Genomic DNA, 19,799 nt, shown 5'->3' with positions numbered 1-19,799 from the left:
ATCCAAGGTGTATCTCCAGGCTTAGTTTAGGTGACTCTCTTGGCAGTCGCCTTGGCACCTCTGTCAGCCAGCTCATTACCTTTACTCTTGTCTGTAAAGATTTATACATGTGCTTTCATTTTCAAAATTGTCACTTGTCCAGGTAACTGGAGAGCATTCAGTAGACCCATCACCTCTGGTCCATTCTTCACAGGAGCTACCAGTGATGTCATAAATCCTCTGTTTTTTCCATATTTTTCCAAAATCATTGGTAACACCAAAAGCATACCTTGAGTCTGTGTGGATATTAGCTGTTTTTCCTTCAGCCTGTTGCATGCTTCTGTCAAAGTCACCCATTCCGCTACCTGTGCTGATGTCCCTGCCGGTAACATGCCTGTCACTATCACATTGTCCACTGTAGTAACTGCCCAGCCTGCCTTCCTCTCACCCCCCTCCGCAATGCTTGAATCATCTGTATATAAGACAAACTCAGGGTTTTCCAACAGATGACTCTTAATAAACCCATCAGCGAGCTGATCCAAAACCAACTCACAACAGTCATGTTCAAGTAATGTGGTATCTGGAGGAAGCACCAGAGTAGCTGGATTACATGGTGTGCCACGTTGTATGATGATGTTAGGAGCCTCCAACACAGTGTACCACTTGTTCCAATGAGCAGCTGTGACCTGTGCAGCTCGATTCATTGTCAAAAGCGTATGAACAGTATGTCGGCAGAATCTTTAATCACTACTTTAATAGCGTCCATAGCTTCCTTGCTAATGGGATATTGTTTTGTGCAAGGTGGGGCAACAACTGTCAAGCACACAGGTTCCATACCCAAAGTTCCACACTCATTTTTCTTTGTAGTCCAAATAGGATGGTTCTGAACTGTAGATCGCTGCAGTTGTCTAATTTGTCACATCACCTTCCCTTCAGAAATGTTCAATGTAGAGTCAAGTTGCATAATAACATCAAGGCCTAAAATAGGTTGTTCAAATGAGCCTATCCACACCCCTGCATCAATCTTCATTGGACCAATAGAAATTGATAATGGCATGGTTTGTTTCATATCTGTCCCACTCCTGTTGCTCTCATCTTCTTGCCCGTGTACTGAGGACATATATGTTTTGCATAAGATATGGACAATACAGTGACTTCAGCACCCGTATCTACAAAAAAATCTACTGCAACGTTGTTAACCATCATGTTCACATATATTCCATCCGATTTCATATGTACATCAGCTGAGATGGGACGTAATCAAGCAATCTGCTGCTGAGCCAGGGAGAGCTTCTTGAATTTCTGCATCAGTATTGTGTCATTGGGGCTGTTGTCTTGATTCCATTTTCCCTTAGACGGACCCTGCTTCTCCTGGCCATTCCTCAGAAGAACACATTTTCTTGCCAGTGACCTGAAATCCCGCAATAATGACATTCACCAGGTTTCTCTTCTGCTGAACGAATAATGTTGTTGGTTTCACTCGGAACCTGCACCACTCTGATAACGTCCGGTTTATTGTGTTGATTGATGTTTCTGTCCAGTCGTGACAACCTGTCGATGATGTTGCCATAGTTTTGTCTCTCCTAATCACTAGTGGAAACAAACGTTTTTAGCAAATCATCATGTATGGATTGCATCAGCTGATGTGTGATTGCCACATTTTTGGAGGAATTGAGTGTATCTTCATCTTCCATTTCGGGTAAGCCACTGTGTCTAACCACTTCTGCTCTAAACCTTTCTTCAAATTCAACAAACGGTTCTTTCGGTTTTTGAACACATTTGTTATCTCTCCCCAATTGGTGGTTGCATTGATCAAACCCTTAAGGAAAACATGTATGGCTCTCCATCCATCGGCCACATCTTGCTCTTCACCACCCACATCTCTATCAACCTTTTCTTCAAGTACACCATGTTGATGGTCGTTTCAAACAAAGGCTAATAACTGTAACCATCATAAGGATGTAGATTGTAAAGTTTCTTATGACGCTTCAAATGGTCCCATGTTTTAACACCCACTTCTTGTGGATGTTTCAACGTTTTTGACCATTCATCCAACTGTTTTGGAGATCTGATGTACAGTGGGGCAAAAAAGTATTTAGTCAGCTACCAATTGTGCAAATTCTCCCACTTAAAAAGATGAGAAAGGCCTGTAATTTTCATCATAGGTACACTTCAACTATGACAGACAAAATGAGAAAAAAAATCCAGAAAATCACATTGTAGGATTTTTAATGAATTTATTTGCAAATTATGGTGGAAAATAAGTATTTGGTCAATAACAAAAGTTTATCTCAATACTTTGTTATATACCCTTTGTTGGCAATGACAGTCAAACGTTTTCTGTAAGTCTTCACAAGGTTTTCACACACTGTTGCTGGTATTTTGGCCCATTCCTCCATGCAGATCTCCTCTAGAGCAGTGATGTTTTGGGGCTGTTGCTGGGCAACACGGACTTTCAACTCCCTCCAAAGATTTTCTATGGGGTTGAGATCTGGAGACTGGCTAGGCCACTCCAGGACCTTGAAATGCTTCTTACGAAGCCATTCCTTCGTTGCCCGGGCGGTGTGTTTTGGATCATTGTCATGCTGAAAGACCCAGCCACGTTTCATCTTCAATGCCCTTGCTGATGGTAGGCTTTGTTACTTTGGTCCCAGCTCTCTGCAGGTCATTCACTAGGTCCCCCCGTGTGGTTCTGGGATTTTTGCTCACCGTTCTTGTGATCATTTTGACCCCACGGGGTGAGATCTTGCGTGGAGCCCCAGATCGAGGGAGATTATCAATGGTCTTGTATGTCTTCCATTTCCTAATAATTGCTCCCACAGTTGATTTCTTCAAACCAAGCTGCTTACCTATTGCAGATTCAGTCTTCCCAGCCTGGTGCAGGTCTACAATTTTGTTTCTGGTGTCCTTTGACAGCTCTTTGGTCTTGGCCATAGTGGAGTTTGGAGTGTGACTGTTTGAGGTTGTGGACAGGTGTCTTTTATACTGATAACAAGTTCAAACAGGTGCCATTAATACAGGTAACGAGTGGAGGACAGAGGAGCCTCTTAAAGAAGAAGTTACAGGTGTAACGGTAGTCGTCATATTCCTCCTCCTCGGACGAGGAGAGGCGAGAAGGATTGGACCAATACGCGGAGTGGTTAGTGTTCATGATGAATGATTTATTATCACGGAAAAACTGAACACTGAAAATACAAAACAAATAAACGAAGTGCAGAAAACAGATACAGTACCGTGTGGTGAAAAACACAAACACGGAAACAAACACCCACAAACCACACGTGAAACCCAGGCTGCCTAAGTATGATTCTCAATCAGGGACAACGATTGACAGCTGCCTCTGATTGAGAATCATACCAGGCCGAACACAAAAATCCCAACATAGAAAATCAACCATAGACAAACCCACCCAACTCACGCCCTGACCAACTAAAATAAATACAAGACAAAGGAAAACAGGTCAGGAACGTGACAACAGGTCTGTGAGAGCCAGAAATCTTGCTTGTTTGTAGGTGACCAAATACTTATTTTCCACCATAATTTGCAAATAAATTCATTAAAAATCCTACAATGTGATTTTCTGGAATTTTTTTACTCATTTTGTCTGTCATAGTTGAAGTGTACCTATGATGAAAATTACAGGCCTCTCTCATCTTTTTAAGTGGGAGAACTTGCACAATTGGTGGCTGACTAAATACTTTTTTGCCCCACTGTATGTGTAGTTACTGTCACTGGAGGTTTGTCTATACTACCTTTTACAGCCTGTGTTCTGGTTGGCCTAAGACATCGTTCGTCACCGTTGTCAGTATCTGTTGACTCAAAGCTAGGCAGTGCTGACCAGATGCTTGAAACCCGATCATCCTTGCGCAACTCAGTGTGAGGGTAGATTGAGGGGACAAAGGGTCCACATGTTGGAGTCAAGTCTGTTTTTAAAAGCCTTGCCTGTAATTGTTGAATTTCTCCTTGCAATGTTTTTATCTGTTCACCAAGAGCTCTCACACTCTCTTTAACTCTCTGCAATGTCCAATCGCGGTTATCAAGACAGAATTTCTCACCCCTCTTACTTGCTTTGGCTAATACAGTTAAAGACCATCTTGTTTTTGTCAACGAGTTAGACATTCTCTGTATTTTTCCCCAAGCTTTTTCTATATCATACAGATTCCATATTCCATCTTTGTCAACAATGATGGAATATTTCTTTATTATCTCTTGCGTACACAACTTTGAAATGGTTCTTCATATCACTAGACAGTGACTTTAAAATATATTTCATGCTCACATCCAGAGGAGCTGTCCCACCCTTTTCCAGAGTGGTTTTCTCACTTAACAATGGCATTACGTTAACTTCTATAGTTGTATAATATATATCTCTGTGTTAATATATTTATTTAAACCCAAAATATATATACACTGCTCAAAAAAATAAAGGGAACACTTAAACAACACAATGTAACTCCAAGTCAATCACACTTCTGTGAAATCAAACTGTCCACTTAGGAAGCAACACTGATTGACAATAAATTTCACATGCTGTTGTGCAAATGGAATAGACAAAAGGTGGAAATTATAGGCAATTAGCAAGACACCCCCAATAAAGGAGTGATTCTGCAGGTGGTGACCACAGACCACTTCTCAGTTCCTATGCTTCCTGGCTGATGTTTTGGTCACTTTTGAATGCTGGCGGTGCTTTCACTCTAGTGGTAGCATGAGACGGAGTCTACAACCCACACAAGTGGCTCAGATAGTGCAGTTCATCCAGGATGGCACATCAATGCGAGCTGTGGCAAAAAGGTTTGCTGTGTCTGTCAGCGTAGTGTCCAGAGCATGGAGGTGCTACCAGGAGACAGGCCAGTACATCAGGAGACGTGGAGGAGGCCGTAGGAGGGCAACAACCCAGCAGCAGGACCGCTACCTCCGATATTTGTGCAAGGAGGTGCACTGCCAGAGCCCTGCAAAATGACCTCCAGCAGGCCACAAATGTGCATGTGTCAGCATATGGTCTCACAAGGGGTCTGAGGATCTCATCTCGATACCTAATGGCAGTCAGGCTACCTCTGGCGAGCACATGGAGGGCTGTGCGGCGCTACAAAGAAATGCCACCCCACACCATGACTGACCCACCGCCAAACCGGTCATGCTGGAGGATGTTGCAGGCAGCAGAACGTTCTCCACGGCGTCTCCAGACTCTGTCACGTCTGTCACATGTGCTCATGTGCTCAGTGTGAACCTGCTTTCATCTGTGAAGAGCACAGGGCGCCAGTGGCGAATTTGCCATTCTTGGTGTTCTCTGGCAAATGCCAAACGTCCTGCACGGTGTTGGGCTGTAAGCACAACCCCCACCTGTGGACGTCGGGCCCTCATACCACCCTCATGGAGTCTGTTTCTGACCGTTTGAGCAGACACATGCACATTGTGGCCTGCTGGAGGTCATTTTGCAGGGCTCTGGCAGTGCACCTCCTTGCACAAAGGCGGAGGTAGCGGTCCTGCTGCTGGGTTGTTGCCCTCCTACGGCCTCCTCCACGTCTCCTGATGTACTGGCCTGTCTCCTGGTAGCGCCTCCATGCTCTGGACACTACGCTGACAGACACAGCAAACCTTTTTGCCACAGCTCGCATTGATGTGCCATCCTGGATGAACTGCACTATCTGAGCCACTTGTGTGGGTTGTAGACTCCGTCTCATGCTACCACTAGAGTGAAAGCACCGCCAGCATTCAAAAGTGACCAAAACATCAGCCAGGAAGCATAGGAACTGAGAAGTGGTCTGTGGTCACCACCTGCAGAATCACTCCTTTATTGGGGGTGTCTTGCTAATTGCCTATAATTTCCACCTTTTGTCTATTCCATTTGCACAACAGCATGTGAAATTTATTGTCAATCAGTGTTGCTTCCTAAGTGGACAGTTTGATTTCACAGAAGTGTGATTGACTTGGAGTTACATTGTGTTGTTTAAGTGTTCCCTTTATTTTTTTGAGCAGTGTATATACAGTCGGCTCTGAAAATACTGGCACTCCTGACTGGCAATGCACTAACAATACTTAAAAAATATAAACAATATAATTATAGAGATAAACTCAAAATACCAACATGTGAGAAATACTGTACTTTATTACTGTTTCAATGGAACCCATCAAAACATTTATTAATTTAATTAAAAATCAATGTCCTCCAAATGAAGGTTTCACAATTAATGGCACCCTTAAAGATTATTGTAAATAACATCTACCAAAATTAACCCAGGTATTAAATTCCACTTATTTAAGTGTATCTAAGTCTTAAGGAACAATATTAAGCCTTTACATCACTTCCTGTTTCACTAGGGTATAAAATGAGGTATCACGCATACAATATCCCGTTGTCATCCAACACCATGAAGAAAACAAAAGAACTGTCAGTTCAAAAGAGACAGATGGTCGTAGACCTTCATAAATCTGGTAATGCTACAAGAAGATCCACAAACGATTGGATATACCACTGAGCACTGTCAGGGCATTTATTAAAAAATGCAAAAGTTATTGAACAGTTGAAAACCTCACGGGTAGAGGACGCAAATGCATTTTGCCCCCCAGGATAGGGAGGAGGATGGTGAGAGAAGCCACAAAATCCCCAAGAATCACTGTGAAAGTATTGTAGGCCTTGGTGGCATCTTGGGGTCACCAGGTATCAAAAAGCACCATCAGACGCCACCTTCACAACCACAGGCTCTTTGGAAGGGTTGCCAGAAGAAAGCCCTTTCAGACCCCAAGCAACAGACGCAAGCGCTTGGAGTTTGCCAAACGTCATTTCAATTATGACTGGAAGAAGGTGCTTTGGTCAGATACAGCATCGTCATGTTTGGTGTCGAAACAGAGATGCATACAAGGAGAGGCACCTCATACCCACGGTGAAACAGAGATGCAGACAAGGAGAGGCACCACATACCCACGGTGAAACAGAGATGCAGACAAGGAGAGGCACCACATACCCACGGTGAAACAGAGATGCATACAAGGAGAGGCACATCATACCCACGGTGAAACAGAGATGCATACAAGGAGAGGCACCTCATACCCACGGTGAAACAGAGATGCATACAAGGAGAGGCACCTCATACCCACGGTGAAACAGGGATGCATACAAGGAGAGGCACCTCATACCCACGGTGAAATATGGAGGTGGGTCAGTGATGTTTTGGGGCTGTTTTAATTCCAGAGGTCCAGGGGCACTGGTTAAGATTGATGGCATAATGAATTCCACCAAGTATCAGGCAATTTTGGCTGAGAATCTGGTTGCCTCTGCCAGAAGGCTGGGACTTGGTCGTAGATGGACTTTCCAACAAGACAATGACCCAAAACATACCTCAAGATCCACACAGATATGGTTCTGTGACAACAAAATCAATGTTCTGCCATGGCCATCTCAGTCGCCGGACCTCAATCCAATCGAAAACCTGTGGGCTGAGTTGAAGAGGGCAGTTGATAAGCGCAAACCCAAGAATGTGAAGGATCTTGAAAGGATCTGCATGAGGAATGGTCCAAAATCCTTCCTTAACCTTGTCAAACATTACAGGAAAAGACTCCATGCCGTTATCCTTGCCAGAGGTGGTTGCACTAAGTACTAAATGAGGAGTGCCAATAATTATGAAACCTTGATTTTGGTGAAATTTATCTTGTATTAAATAATTGTATGCTTTTGGTTGGTTCCATTGAAACATTAATAAAGTACAGTATTTCTCACATGTTGGTATATTGAGTTTCTCTATAATTATATTGTTTATATATTTTTAAGTATTGTTTGTGCATTGCCATTCAGGGGTGGCAGTAATTTTGGAGCCCACTGTATATATTTATAACCCCTTGAGGACCCAAATCTCCTGTCTATAGAACACAAATTGTTTCTGTAGAGCCTGGTTATCCATAAAACGTGTGTTCACTTCAAAAGCTTGTTGAAGGCTTACATTACCCACACGTGTAAAAATTGCTACTCAACTAGCAACTCACTTCTATGCAACAAGAAGGTTTCACAAAAACAGAGGCCTCAAACTTTTTAATAGAGGACTTGAACCCCTATAAAAGAGATTTAACAAACCTATAACAGAGCAAAGGACTTGAACCTTATAACAGAACAAAGGACTTGAACCTCATACATCACAGATACGTATCACTCATTGCATGCACTAATTTGAACCTGATTTAGTTATTTTAACCCTCCTGTTGTGTTCGTTTCATGTTAATTAATTCTGTGTTCCCGGTCCAAAATGACTGCCCCATTATAGCTGATTATAAATCCATAATAATACATATATTATCACCTAATGTTGTGTTAGATATTTTTATCAACTTAAAGGGGTGCACATTTTTGTTTTTGCCCCAGCACTACCCACCTGATTCAAATCATCAAAGCCTTTTGATGAGATGATCATTTGAATCAGCTGTGTAGTGCTTGGGCAAAAACAAAAATGTGCACCCCTTTGTGTCCCCAGGACCAGGATTGAGAATCAGTGTGTTAGAGCTGTAAAACCGATAAGTGGCTGCTCTTGTGATCGCAAAGCCACACCCATCCTACTCATGTTAGAAGGTCAGAACGAGAAAGTGTCGGCTATATAGAAATAATGACATTCAAATTGAAAATCATAAAATTAAATAAAGAGGATTTAAATCAAATAAATAACAGTTGGATGAATTCACGTGCTTTGATATGTTGGGAATCGGAAATTGGCTAATGGCCAACAAGCTGTGTCAACCATAAATGAAAAGTACAGCTATTATGCTTGCACACAAATGATAGAGTTTGTAATTTCAAGGTAATTTCCTTAGCACCCGAGAGTCGATGTCCGCGCCCCCGCAAAAATCGAATTAGCATAATTTTCAAATATTTACTGTCAACTACACTGAACAAAAATAAAAATGAAACATGCAACAATTTCAAAGATCTTACTTAGTTACAGTTCATATGATGAAATCAGTCAATTTAAATGAATTCATTAGTCCTTAATCTATAGATTTCACATGACTAGGAATACAGATATGTATCTGTTGGTCACAGACACCTTAAAAAAGGCAGGGGCATGGATCAGAAAACCAGTCATTATCTGGTGTGATCACCATATGCTTCATGCAGTGCGACACATATCCTTCACATAGATTTGACCAGGCTTCTGATTGTGGGCTGAGGAATGTCCTCCCACTTCTATTCAATGGCTGTGCAAAGTTGCTGGATATTGGCGGGAACTGGAACACGCTGTCGTACACGTTGTTCCAGAGCATCCCAAACATGCTCATTGGGTGACATGTCTGGTGAGAATGCAGGCCATGGAAGAACTGTGACATTTTCAGCTTCCAGGAATCGTGTACAGATCCTTGCGACATGGGGCTGGATATTATCATGCTGAAACTTGAGGTGATGGCGGCAGATGAATGGCACGACAATGGACTCCAGGATCTCGTCACGGTATCTCTGTGCATTCAAATTGCCGTCGATAAAATGGAATTGTGTTCATTGTCCATGGCTTATGCCTGTCCACACCATAAACCCACCGCCACCATGGGGTACTTTGTTCACAACGTTGACATCAGCAAACCACTCACCCACACAATACCATACACGCTGTCTACCATCTGCCCAGTACAGTTGAAACCGAGATTCATCCGTGAAGAGCACAATTCCCCAGTGCGCCAGTGCCCACTGAAGTCGGTTACGACGTCGAACTGTAGTCAGGTCAAGACCACGGTGAGGACAACCAACACGCAAATGAGCTTCCCTGAGACGGTTTCTGACAGTTTGTGCAGAAATTCTTCAGTTGTGCAAACCAACAGTTTCATCGGTTGTCCAGGTGGCTGTTCTCAGATGATCCCGCAGGTGAAAAAGCCAGATGTGGAGGTCCTGGGCTGGCGTTGTTACACGTTGGCTGCGGTTGTGAGGCATTCTCTGGCAACAGCTCTGGTTGGCATTCCTGCAGTCAGCATCCCAATTGCACGCTCCCACAAAACTTGAGACATCTGTGGCAATGTGTTGTGGGACAAAACTGCACATTTTCGAGTGGCCTTTTATTGTCCCCTCACAAGGTGCACCTGTGTAATGATCATGCTGTTTAATCAGCTTCTTGATATGCCACACCTGTCAGTGGATGGATTATCTTGGCAAAGGAGAAATGCTCACTAATAGTGATGTAAACAAATGTGTGCAACAAAGAAAATAGAGAAATAGGCTTTTAGAGCATATAGAAAAGTTCTGGGATCTTTTATTTCAGCTCATGAAACATGGGACCAAGACTTTACATGTGGCATTTATATTTTTGAACACAATGGTTTTCTCCATTTTGCTGTACGACCCGCACAAGTGTCACGTGACTCGTCTGAAGATAAGGCATTAAATACGTGTAACATATATATATACTGTATATGCACACACTGTATATACAGACGTGCTCAAATTTGTTGGTACCCCTCCACAAAAAACGAAGAATGCACAATTTCCTCGGAAATACCTTGATCTGTTTCATCTGTCTTTGTGATTGTCTCCACCCACCTCCAGATGTCACCCGTTTTCCCCATTGGGTATTTATTCCGGTGTTCCCTGTTTGTCTGTTGCCAGTTTGTCTTGTCAACCAACGTGTTTTTCCGTGCTCCTGCTTTTTCTTATCGCTCTTTTGCTAGTCATACTGGTTTTGACCCTTGCCTGCCTTGACTCTGAACCCGCCTGCCTGACCATACTGCCTGACCTGACCTCGAGCCTGTCTGCCACTGTACTTCCCGGACTTTGACCTTGTTTTTTTCCCCACGACCATTCACTTGCCTGCCCCTTGGATTATAATAAATATCAGAGACTCTAACCATCTGGCCTCCTGTCTGCATCTGGGTCTCGCTCTGTGCCCTTAAGTAATTGACATCCACAATTGATTATTCCATATTTAATAGAAAGACTTTGCTTTTGATTTTTTTATTCTACATAATATTGTAAATAATAAAACAAATGAAATGGACAAATTATAGGACCCATAACCTAATATTTTGTTGTACAACCTTTAGAAGCAATCACTGCAATCAAACGTTTTCTGTAGCTCTCAATGAGACTTCTGCACATCATAACAGGTAGTTTGGCCCACTCTTCCTGAGCAAACTGCTCCAGCTGTCTCAGGTTTACCTTCACCTTGGAGTTCAGCTTGTATCTCTTTGGCAGTTATCCTTGGTTCTTTTTCTACCATTCGCACTATCCTTCTGTTCAATCTGGGGTTGATTTTCCTCTTGCGGCCGCGCCCAAGGAGGTTGGCTACAGTTTCATGGACCTTAAACTTCTTAATAATATTTGCAACTGTTGTCACAGGAACATCAAGCTGCTTGGAGATGGTCTTGTAGCTTTTACCTTTACCATGCTTGTCTATAATTTTCTTTCTGATCTCCTTTGCTTTCTCTGGTACATGTTCAGTGTGGTGCACACAATGATACCAAACAGCACAGTGACTACTTTTCCCCATTTAAATAGGCCGAATGACTGATTACAAGATTGGAGACATGTGTGCTACTAATTAAATAAATGAATTTGTTTGAAATATCACCATAATCCAATTATTTATTATCTTTTCTATGGGGTACCAACAAATATGTTTCCAAGCCATTTTAGAATATCTTTGTAGAATAAGCAATAATTAATATTTTCACAGCTTCTTTGTTTTTATTCTATGACATACCAAAGGCATGCAAGTATATATGATAAAATAGCTTTTCATTTCATCACTTTTCAGGAGGAATTAAGCATTTTTTGAGCTGTAAGGGTACCAACAAATTTGAGCACGTCTGTATATCATGAGCTTTCATATATCTCATAGATATAAGACAGGCACTTCAAAACCTTATTCCTTATGATACATTTTTTGACTGTCCCTTTTTCCTTTTATAAATGTGCTGTTCAATGTGTTTCTATGGGCTACAGTAGTAAAGGCCAAATTCCATATTTTATGAACTACTTTTTAAATATACTTTTCGAGACCTAAAAGCTTAGACTTTTAGAGGTTCACTGGGATGCCATTCCTTCTTCTGGGAACCCAAAAACAACTAGCTGAAAGCCACGCCTAGAATAAGCCACTTCTGTGATCTTCTAATAGGCTCACTTTGTTGCAGTATGCTGCCAATCAGCAAGTGATGTGCATGTTGCTAGTGGCAGCCAGTGTTTGTAGTTTACAGGCAGCAATTTACCAGTAAGTTATTTTCACTTCTACAATAGCTTACTGACAAGTAGTTTCCATTTAAGAAATGACAAATTTACAGTGATTTCTGCATAGTGCACCTACTGAAGAATGCACAATAACCTCTTGACACATTCTCTTACCACGTTTACATTACAGAGGTGCTCTACTTGCATGGGCATAAACATCAAACACTTAAACTGCTACAACACTTCCACTGATGATTGGCACAAATACACGTATATTTGACTGTGCCCCTGTCATGACGTTGGCCTGTGGGTAAGGTTTATGACCCCCCCCATAAATACCTTTCTCCCTTCCCTCTCTCTTGACTCTACAGAGGGACTCTTGAATAGCCTTTGTTAAACAGAGAGTCTGGGAACATCAAACAAGTGGAGGGAAAGGAACCATATTTCGGTAATAGAACCAGTTGAAAATATGCGTTGGTACTTAATGAATATGATGTCAGTTCGGTTGTCATCTGAGACATTATGACTGATGACAGGACGACCTAAACTGTATCTGGGAAAGTCTACACATTATAGTTATCAGATTCACATGGAATTGTTGTGCAATTCAAATGTTTAAATATAAAATTATTGGTGAAAAGATTAAATGTAATTTTAGCTTCCAAATGAGAGATTTGGGTTTTCAAAAGGTTAGGGCTCTGCTCAATCAGTGGCCCGCCCCTGTGAAGAGACATGGGTTATAAAACTATGAAACACACCCTTCTCCCTCCACTATATAAGCCCTTGACGAAAATGTAACCTCCTGTTCCGGGGACATTGGTATGACGATTCGATGTCAGAAGGATTCAGATAATAACTACAGAATGAAGCCAACCTCAGCGTGAGCTTTGGTTGCGAATGGTATGAACTTTGAACTCTTACAGAAGTGATACCTCCTAGCCGTTGAGTTAGTAGCGGCCGCTGTAAACGTGGGCTAGGAAAGGACGGACAGAGTATCCCGTCTACCACACAACGACGACACTACAACGTTTCCCGTTCACCACCAGAGACACTCTTCAAAGGACAAAGGACTCTGTTGGGCAACACGGCCTTCCATCTACCATGAACCTATTGAAGCGCAGCTCAGAGTAAATATTTATTGCATTTTCCTTTTCCAAATGGGCGGTAATTTAGATTGCATAAGATTCTGTATTTACGATAGAGTAGCTGCCTACGGCCCGATAGAGACATCACTTCTCCCTTTGTTCTTCAGTCTTCCCGCTCTTTCACTCAAACCCAGCCCCCTTTTCTTTGGGTAACCAGCTGTCATATCTGTTCCGTCCGCTAGGGATGTTTTCCTTTATGACATAATTTGTAATCAATGTATGGTTCATTCTGTGTATATGTAATTATGTGTGATTTAGTTAGGTATTTAGTAAATAAATAATTAAAACCAATTTTGTATTGCTGATTCAACTTGTTAGCCAGGGTTCGTGAAGATAACCAAGAATTTACAACTTTCAGATGAGACTGAAATAAGGTGACGATTAATATTGACTGCTATTGATGTAAAATATTACTAGGTCTTTAAGAGTTTATTCGGAAGATAACAGCTCTGTAAATATTATTTCGTGGTGCCCCGACTTTCTAGTTAATCACATTTACATGATTAGCTCAATCAGGTAATATTAACTACAGAGAAAGGATTTTATAGAATAGCACGTCATATCACTTAATCCGGCATAGCCAAAGACACGACACCCCCAAATCTGCTAATGAGCCCCACCAGAACATTGCCCACACCTATCAAGGCGCAGGTAATGATTTTACCAAAACCATTATTGGATTTGAAAGATGTCCCATTATACCTACAAGGTACCGAACTGTGCCATGTGAGTTCATATGAATATCTGTGAAGTGTACCATTGATCTTTTCGTACCCCAGGTAACAACACAGTACCCTAACCATACCCTAATTTTAGAAGATAGTATGAATAAGTATGAACCTGGTGGCACTGCAAATGTATCGATGCACTCCCAACCGAGAGGTTGCAAGTTAAAATCCTCAAAGAATATATGTACACTACCATTCAAAAGTTTGGGGTTACTTAGAAATATCCTTCTTTTTGAAAGAAAAGCTAATTTTCTGTCTGTTAAAATAACATCAAATTGATCAGAAATACAGTGTAGACATCGTTAATGTTGTAAATGACTATTGTAGCAGGAAACGGCAGATTTGTTATGGAATATCTACATAGGCGTACAGAGGCCCATTATCAGCAACCATCACTTCTGTGTTCCAATGGCACGTTGTGGTAGCTAATCTAAGTTTATAATTTTAAAAGGCTAATTGATCATTGGAAAACCCTTTTGCAATTATGTTAGCACAGCTGAAAACTGTTGATCTGATTAAAGAAGCAATAAAATTGGCTTTCTTTAGACTAGTTGAGTATCTGGAGCATCAGCATTTGTGTGTTCGATTACAGGCTCAAAATGGCCAGAAACAAAGAACTTTCTTCTGAAACTCATCAGTCTATTATTGTTCTGGTAAATGAAGGCTATTCCATGCGAGAAATTGCCAAGAAACTGAAGATCTCGTACAACGCCGTGTACTATTCCCTTCACAGAACAGAGCAAACTGGCTCTAACTAGACTAGAAAGAGTAGTGGGAGGCCCCGGTGCACAACTGAGCAAGAAGACAAGTACATTCGAGTTTCTAGACGCCTATAAAGTCCTCAACTGGCAGCTTCATTAAATAGCACTCACAAAACACCAGTCTCAATGTCAACAGTGAAGATGTGACTCTGGGATGTTGGCCTTCTATGCAGAGTTCCTCTGTCCAGTGTCTGTGTTCTTTTGCCCATCTTAATCTTTTAATTTTATTGGCCAGGATGAGATATGGCTTTTTCTTTGCAACTCTGCCTAGAAGGCCAGCATCCCAGAGTCGCCTCTTCACTGTTGACGTTGAGAGTAGGTGACGTCAAGTGTCCTTGAGCACTACTCGTTTTATATTGTAATGTCCTCCCCCTACACTGCTGCTACTCTCTGTTATTATCTATGCATAGTCACTTTAATAACTCTACCTACATGTACATAATTACCTCAATTACCTCAACAGCGGTGCCCCCGCACATTGACTCTGTACCGGTACCCCCTGTATATAGCCCCGCTATTGTTATTTACTGCTGCTCCTTAATTATTTGTTAATCTTATCTCTTACTTTAAAAAAATATTTTCTTAAAACTGCATTGTTGGTTAAGGGCTTGTAAGTAAGAATTTCACAGTAAGGTCTACACCTGTTGTCTTCGGCGCATGTGACAAATAAGATTTGTTTTGATATTACTTTGGTCGTGATAATTGGACAAATATTTACTTGATTCTGGGCAACTTTTAGGAAATATTTTTTACCTTAAATGAAATCAGAATACAGCATTTATACTGTCATTTTATAGAAATAACACATTCAAGTTGTTGTACATATTTACTTTACTTTTACAGAAACTTTAAGCAAATTGCATGTATTTATACTTGCCAATCTCCATTATGTCCACTGACCTGGTGGTGCAGCAGGAACTTCAGAAAGCTAGCAACTTAGAGGTTTTGTTTTCAAATTCCAATTCAAAATAAGCATTAACACCTGAATTTAGCTGTAAAAATACAGTAACTAGCTGTGGATTTACTGTATTTTCACAGCAAATAGACGAAAGCCAGGGGACCATGATACAATGCAAAGGACGTTCCTTGAGCAAACCGGGAACTAGACAAAACCTGCAGGGGTCAATGACTGTTTAAATTGAATAAATGACAATTATGCCTTTCAAAGTAAAATATTATAAATTACATTTTGAAGCTGGGTTTTCACATGTGCTGGAATATTGTCATATGTAACTTCATGTTATCGTGTTGAATTTTTGCATCCCCATTTTTGTCACATTTATTTCACTTTCATTTCACATGAGATCACGTTCTCATGTGCTCACATGTCATGTGTTATCACATGTTGCTTCACATGTTGTCACATGTTACTTCACCTGTTGTCACATGTTATCACATTGACTTCACATGAAATCACATGTGATCACAGATATCACACGAGATCACGTGTTCACATGTGAAATTCATGTGGTTTTTGGTCTGGCTGCAGATACACAGTGCTGTATATTAATCTGACTGCTATAGCAGTCAGTATACACAACATAGTCAAAAGTATATGCACACTCTTCAAATTAGTGGATTCGGATATTTCAGTGACACCTGTAGCTGACAGATGTAAAATCGAGCAAACTGCCATGCAATCTCCATAGACAAACCTTGGCAGTAGAATGGCTCGTAGTGAAGAGCTCAGTGACTTTATACGTGGCATTGTCATAGGAAGCCACCTTTCCAACAAGTCAGTTTGTCAAATATTTGACCTGCTAGAGCTGCCCCGGTACACTGTAAGTGCTGTTATTGTGAAGTGGAAAAATCTGGGAGCAACAACAGCTCAGCCTCGAAGTGGTAGGCCACACAAGCTCACAGAACTGGACTGCCGAGTGCAGAAGTGCATAAAAATCATCTGTCCTCGGTTGCAACACTCACTACTGACTTCCAAACTGCCACACACAAGCCTGAGATCACTACGCACAATGTCAAGCATCGGCTGAAGTGGTGTAAAGCTTGCCACCATTGGACTCTGAAGCAGTCTAAACGCATTCTCTGAAGTGATGAATCACACTTGCCAGGAAAATGCTACCTGCCCCAATGCATAGTGCCAACTGTAAAGTTTGGTGGAGGAGGAATAATGGTCTGGGGCTGTTTGTCATGGTTCGGGCTAGGCCCCTTAGTTCCAGTGAAGGGAAATCTTAACGCTACAACATACAATTACATTCTAGATGATTCTGTGCTTCCAACTTTGTGGCAACAGTTTGGGGAAGGCCCTTTCCTGTTTCAGCATGCCAATGCCCCCGTGCACAAAGTGAGGTCCATACTGAAATGGTATGTCGAGATCAGTGTGGAAGAACTTGACTGGCCTGCACAGAGCCCTGACCTCAACCCCATCAAACACCTTTGGGATGAATTGGAACGCTGACTGCGAGCCAGGCCTAATCGCCCAACATTAGTGCCGGACCTCACTAATGCTCTTGTGGCTGAATGGAAGCAAGTCCCTGCAGCAATGTTCCAACATCTAGTGGAAAACCTTCCCGGAAGAGTAGAGGCTGTTATAGCAGCAAAGGGGAAAACAACTCCATATGAATGCATGTGATTTTGGAATGCGATGTTCGACAAGCAGGTGTCCACATACTTTTGGTCATGTGGTGTACGTGCTGAATGTATTTATATAAGTCCTGCAGCATCCTTTGCTGAATGGAGAGAAAAGATCTTGAAGACTAGAACACAGTGAGAAGGAGACAGCTATCATTCTGCTATTATAATGGGACTGTCATAGAGAGAGAAAGTTGTATCACCCAATGTGTAAAACAATCTCCTCTCCTCCAGAAAGTTGCTGGTTAAAATCCTGAATGGGGAGACACATTGTGCACAATTAACTGGCAGCCGAAACACTCTAGCCTAGTTTTCAGATCCCAGGTACCATCCCTTACCCTTGATCTGAAACAGCCCCAGGGCATTCCCTCTCTTCTAACCATGCCCAACATCACTCCATCATTACCACTGATGTATCCTTTAACTTCAGCTCATTAACCAGCTTTAATTATTCATTAGTCTTTCTGCTTGGTTAATTAAATTAAAGGTCCGGCTCATTGGGACTGACCCCACTGTTTTCCACTGGGAAAGAGAGAGGGAGGAGAGAGGGAGGAGGAAGAGAGGGAAGAGGGAGAGAGATAGAGATGCAGAGATAGGGGCTGGGAGAGAGAGATATGGAGAGAGAGAGAGAGAGAGAGAGAGAGAGAGAGAGAGAGAGAGAGAGAGAGAGAGAGAGGAGAGTGATGAGGGATGAGTGGAGAGACAGAGGAGAGAGAAAGATGGAAGAAGGAGAACTAGAGAAGAAAGGGAGAGATAATGAAAAAGAGAAATAGAGCGGGCAAGGGGAGTGATAGGAGGTTAGTGAGGAAAGAGAGTGATGAGAGGAGATATTGGGAATGATTTAAAGTAGTTTGTGTGGGGAAACTGTGCCGGATACAATTCAGTGTGTGTGTGTGTGTGTGTGTGTGTGTGTGTGTGTGTGTGTGTGTGTGTGTGTGTGTGTGTGTGTGTGTGTGTGTGTGTGTGTGTGTGTGTGTGTGTGTGTGTGTGTGTGTGCAGTTGGGGATCACTGTTGACCCATCTTATTGTTGTGTGAGTTTCACCCTGCAGCGCAGAAAGCAGTAATACTATTGGATGTATATTAGCGTGTGTGTGTGTGTGTGTGTGTGTGTGTGTGTGTGTGTGTGTGTGTGTGTGTGTGTGTGTGTGTGTGTGTGTGTGTGTGTGTGTGTGTGTGTGTGTGTGTGTGTGTGTGTGTGTGTAAGCAGGGTTATGTAGGTTACATTCTAAATGTAATCCGTTACTAGTTACCTGTCAAAAATTGTAATCAGTACCATAACTTTTGGATTATCCAAACTCAGTAACATAATCTGATTACTTTCAGTTACTTTCGGATTATTTTCCCCTTAAAACGCATTAGAAGAAGACAAAAAGGATCCATCAAATGCATTTGGTGTGTCATCATAATGGTCTCTCACTCAACAAGATCTCATAGTTTCCCTTCAAAATTCGACTAATTATGGATGAACGTCTATTTTTTACACATTCATTCAGAGAGATTAAGATTAGGGCTATGGTTTGGGGAACGTTCTGCAAACCGCTTGCTAGAGCGTTGTGAACCGCCGCAGCGCAGTGGTCTGAGCAGAGTGTTTCAGCTCTTAGCATTGTGAGTTTTACCCAGGGCTGGGCAATTGTTTTTCTTGTTTTTGGTGAGCACCAAGGCATACATCGACATGCTCAGGACCTTTTCAAACGTCCACATATTAAGTCTATTTTTAGTGATCAGGCTGCTCTGACTTGTTGTCAGACTGGCTCAGGTGGAACAAACTTAAAGGCCCAATGCAACTGTTTTTATCTCAATATCAAATCATTTCACGGTAACAATTAAGTATCTTACTGTGATTGTTTTCAATCAAAATTATAAAAAATAAAAATAAATAGCTTTTTAGCAAGAGCAAGTACTGGTTGGGGAGTGGTCTGAGTGGGGAGGGTAAAATTGAAAACTAGCTGTTATTGGCAGAGAGGTTTGGAACTCTCATTCTTACAACATTATGAAATCAGTTACTCCCCAACCCTGTGTTTGTGAGTGTGCGTCGATTACCCTCGCTCGGTTTGATTAATGCCCTACACCCCAGGTCATGCACCGTCTCGGTTCACTATAAAATAAGTGTACGTGTGTATAGAGGCCTAAGAGTGTTTGAGTGAGTGTGTGTTGTGTGAAGGACGGCTACTCTCATTGCATTCATGGTGACGTGCAGAGCCCATACATTTATGCATGTGAGTGGGGGGGGGAGAGAGAGAGAGAGAGAGAGAGAGAGAGAGAGAGAGAGAGAGAGAGAGAGAGAGAGAGAGAGAGAGAGAGAGAGAGAGAGAGAGAGAGAGAGAGAGAGAGAGAGAGAGAGAGAGAGAGAGAGAGAGAGAGAGAGAGAGAGAGAAGAGAGAGTGGGGGAGGGGAGAGAAGAGCCAGAGGGGAGGAGAGAGAGAGAGAGGGAGAGAGGGGGAGGGGAGAGGAGAGGAGAGAGAGACAGAGGGG

At 42.1% G+C, this 19,799-nt stretch overlaps 1 protein-coding gene across 1 annotated transcript in view; it reads left to right on the top strand.

Annotated features, from left to right (window-relative positions):
- Nucleotides 1–1,810: 1,810 nt before the first annotated feature.
- Nucleotides 1,811–19,799, top strand: part of LOC120021872 (GDNF family receptor alpha-2-like) — a 94,705-nt gene continuing 76,716 nt past the window's right edge. Inside the window, exon 1 of the mRNA XM_038965716.1 lies at nucleotides 1,811–1,881. Within this exon, the coding sequence (XP_038821644.1) occupies nucleotides 1,811–1,881 (71 nt within the window). The remainder of the gene's footprint in view (nucleotides 1,882–19,799) is intronic.

The sequence above is a fragment of the Salvelinus namaycush genome, chromosome 26 (assembly GCF_016432855.1).
Source record: "Salvelinus namaycush isolate Seneca chromosome 26, SaNama_1.0, whole genome shotgun sequence".
NCBI lineage: Eukaryota > Metazoa > Chordata > Actinopteri > Salmoniformes > Salmonidae > Salvelinus > Salvelinus namaycush.
Note: the sequence above shows the minus strand (reverse complement) of the source record. Positions and strands in the feature narration are given on the sequence as shown.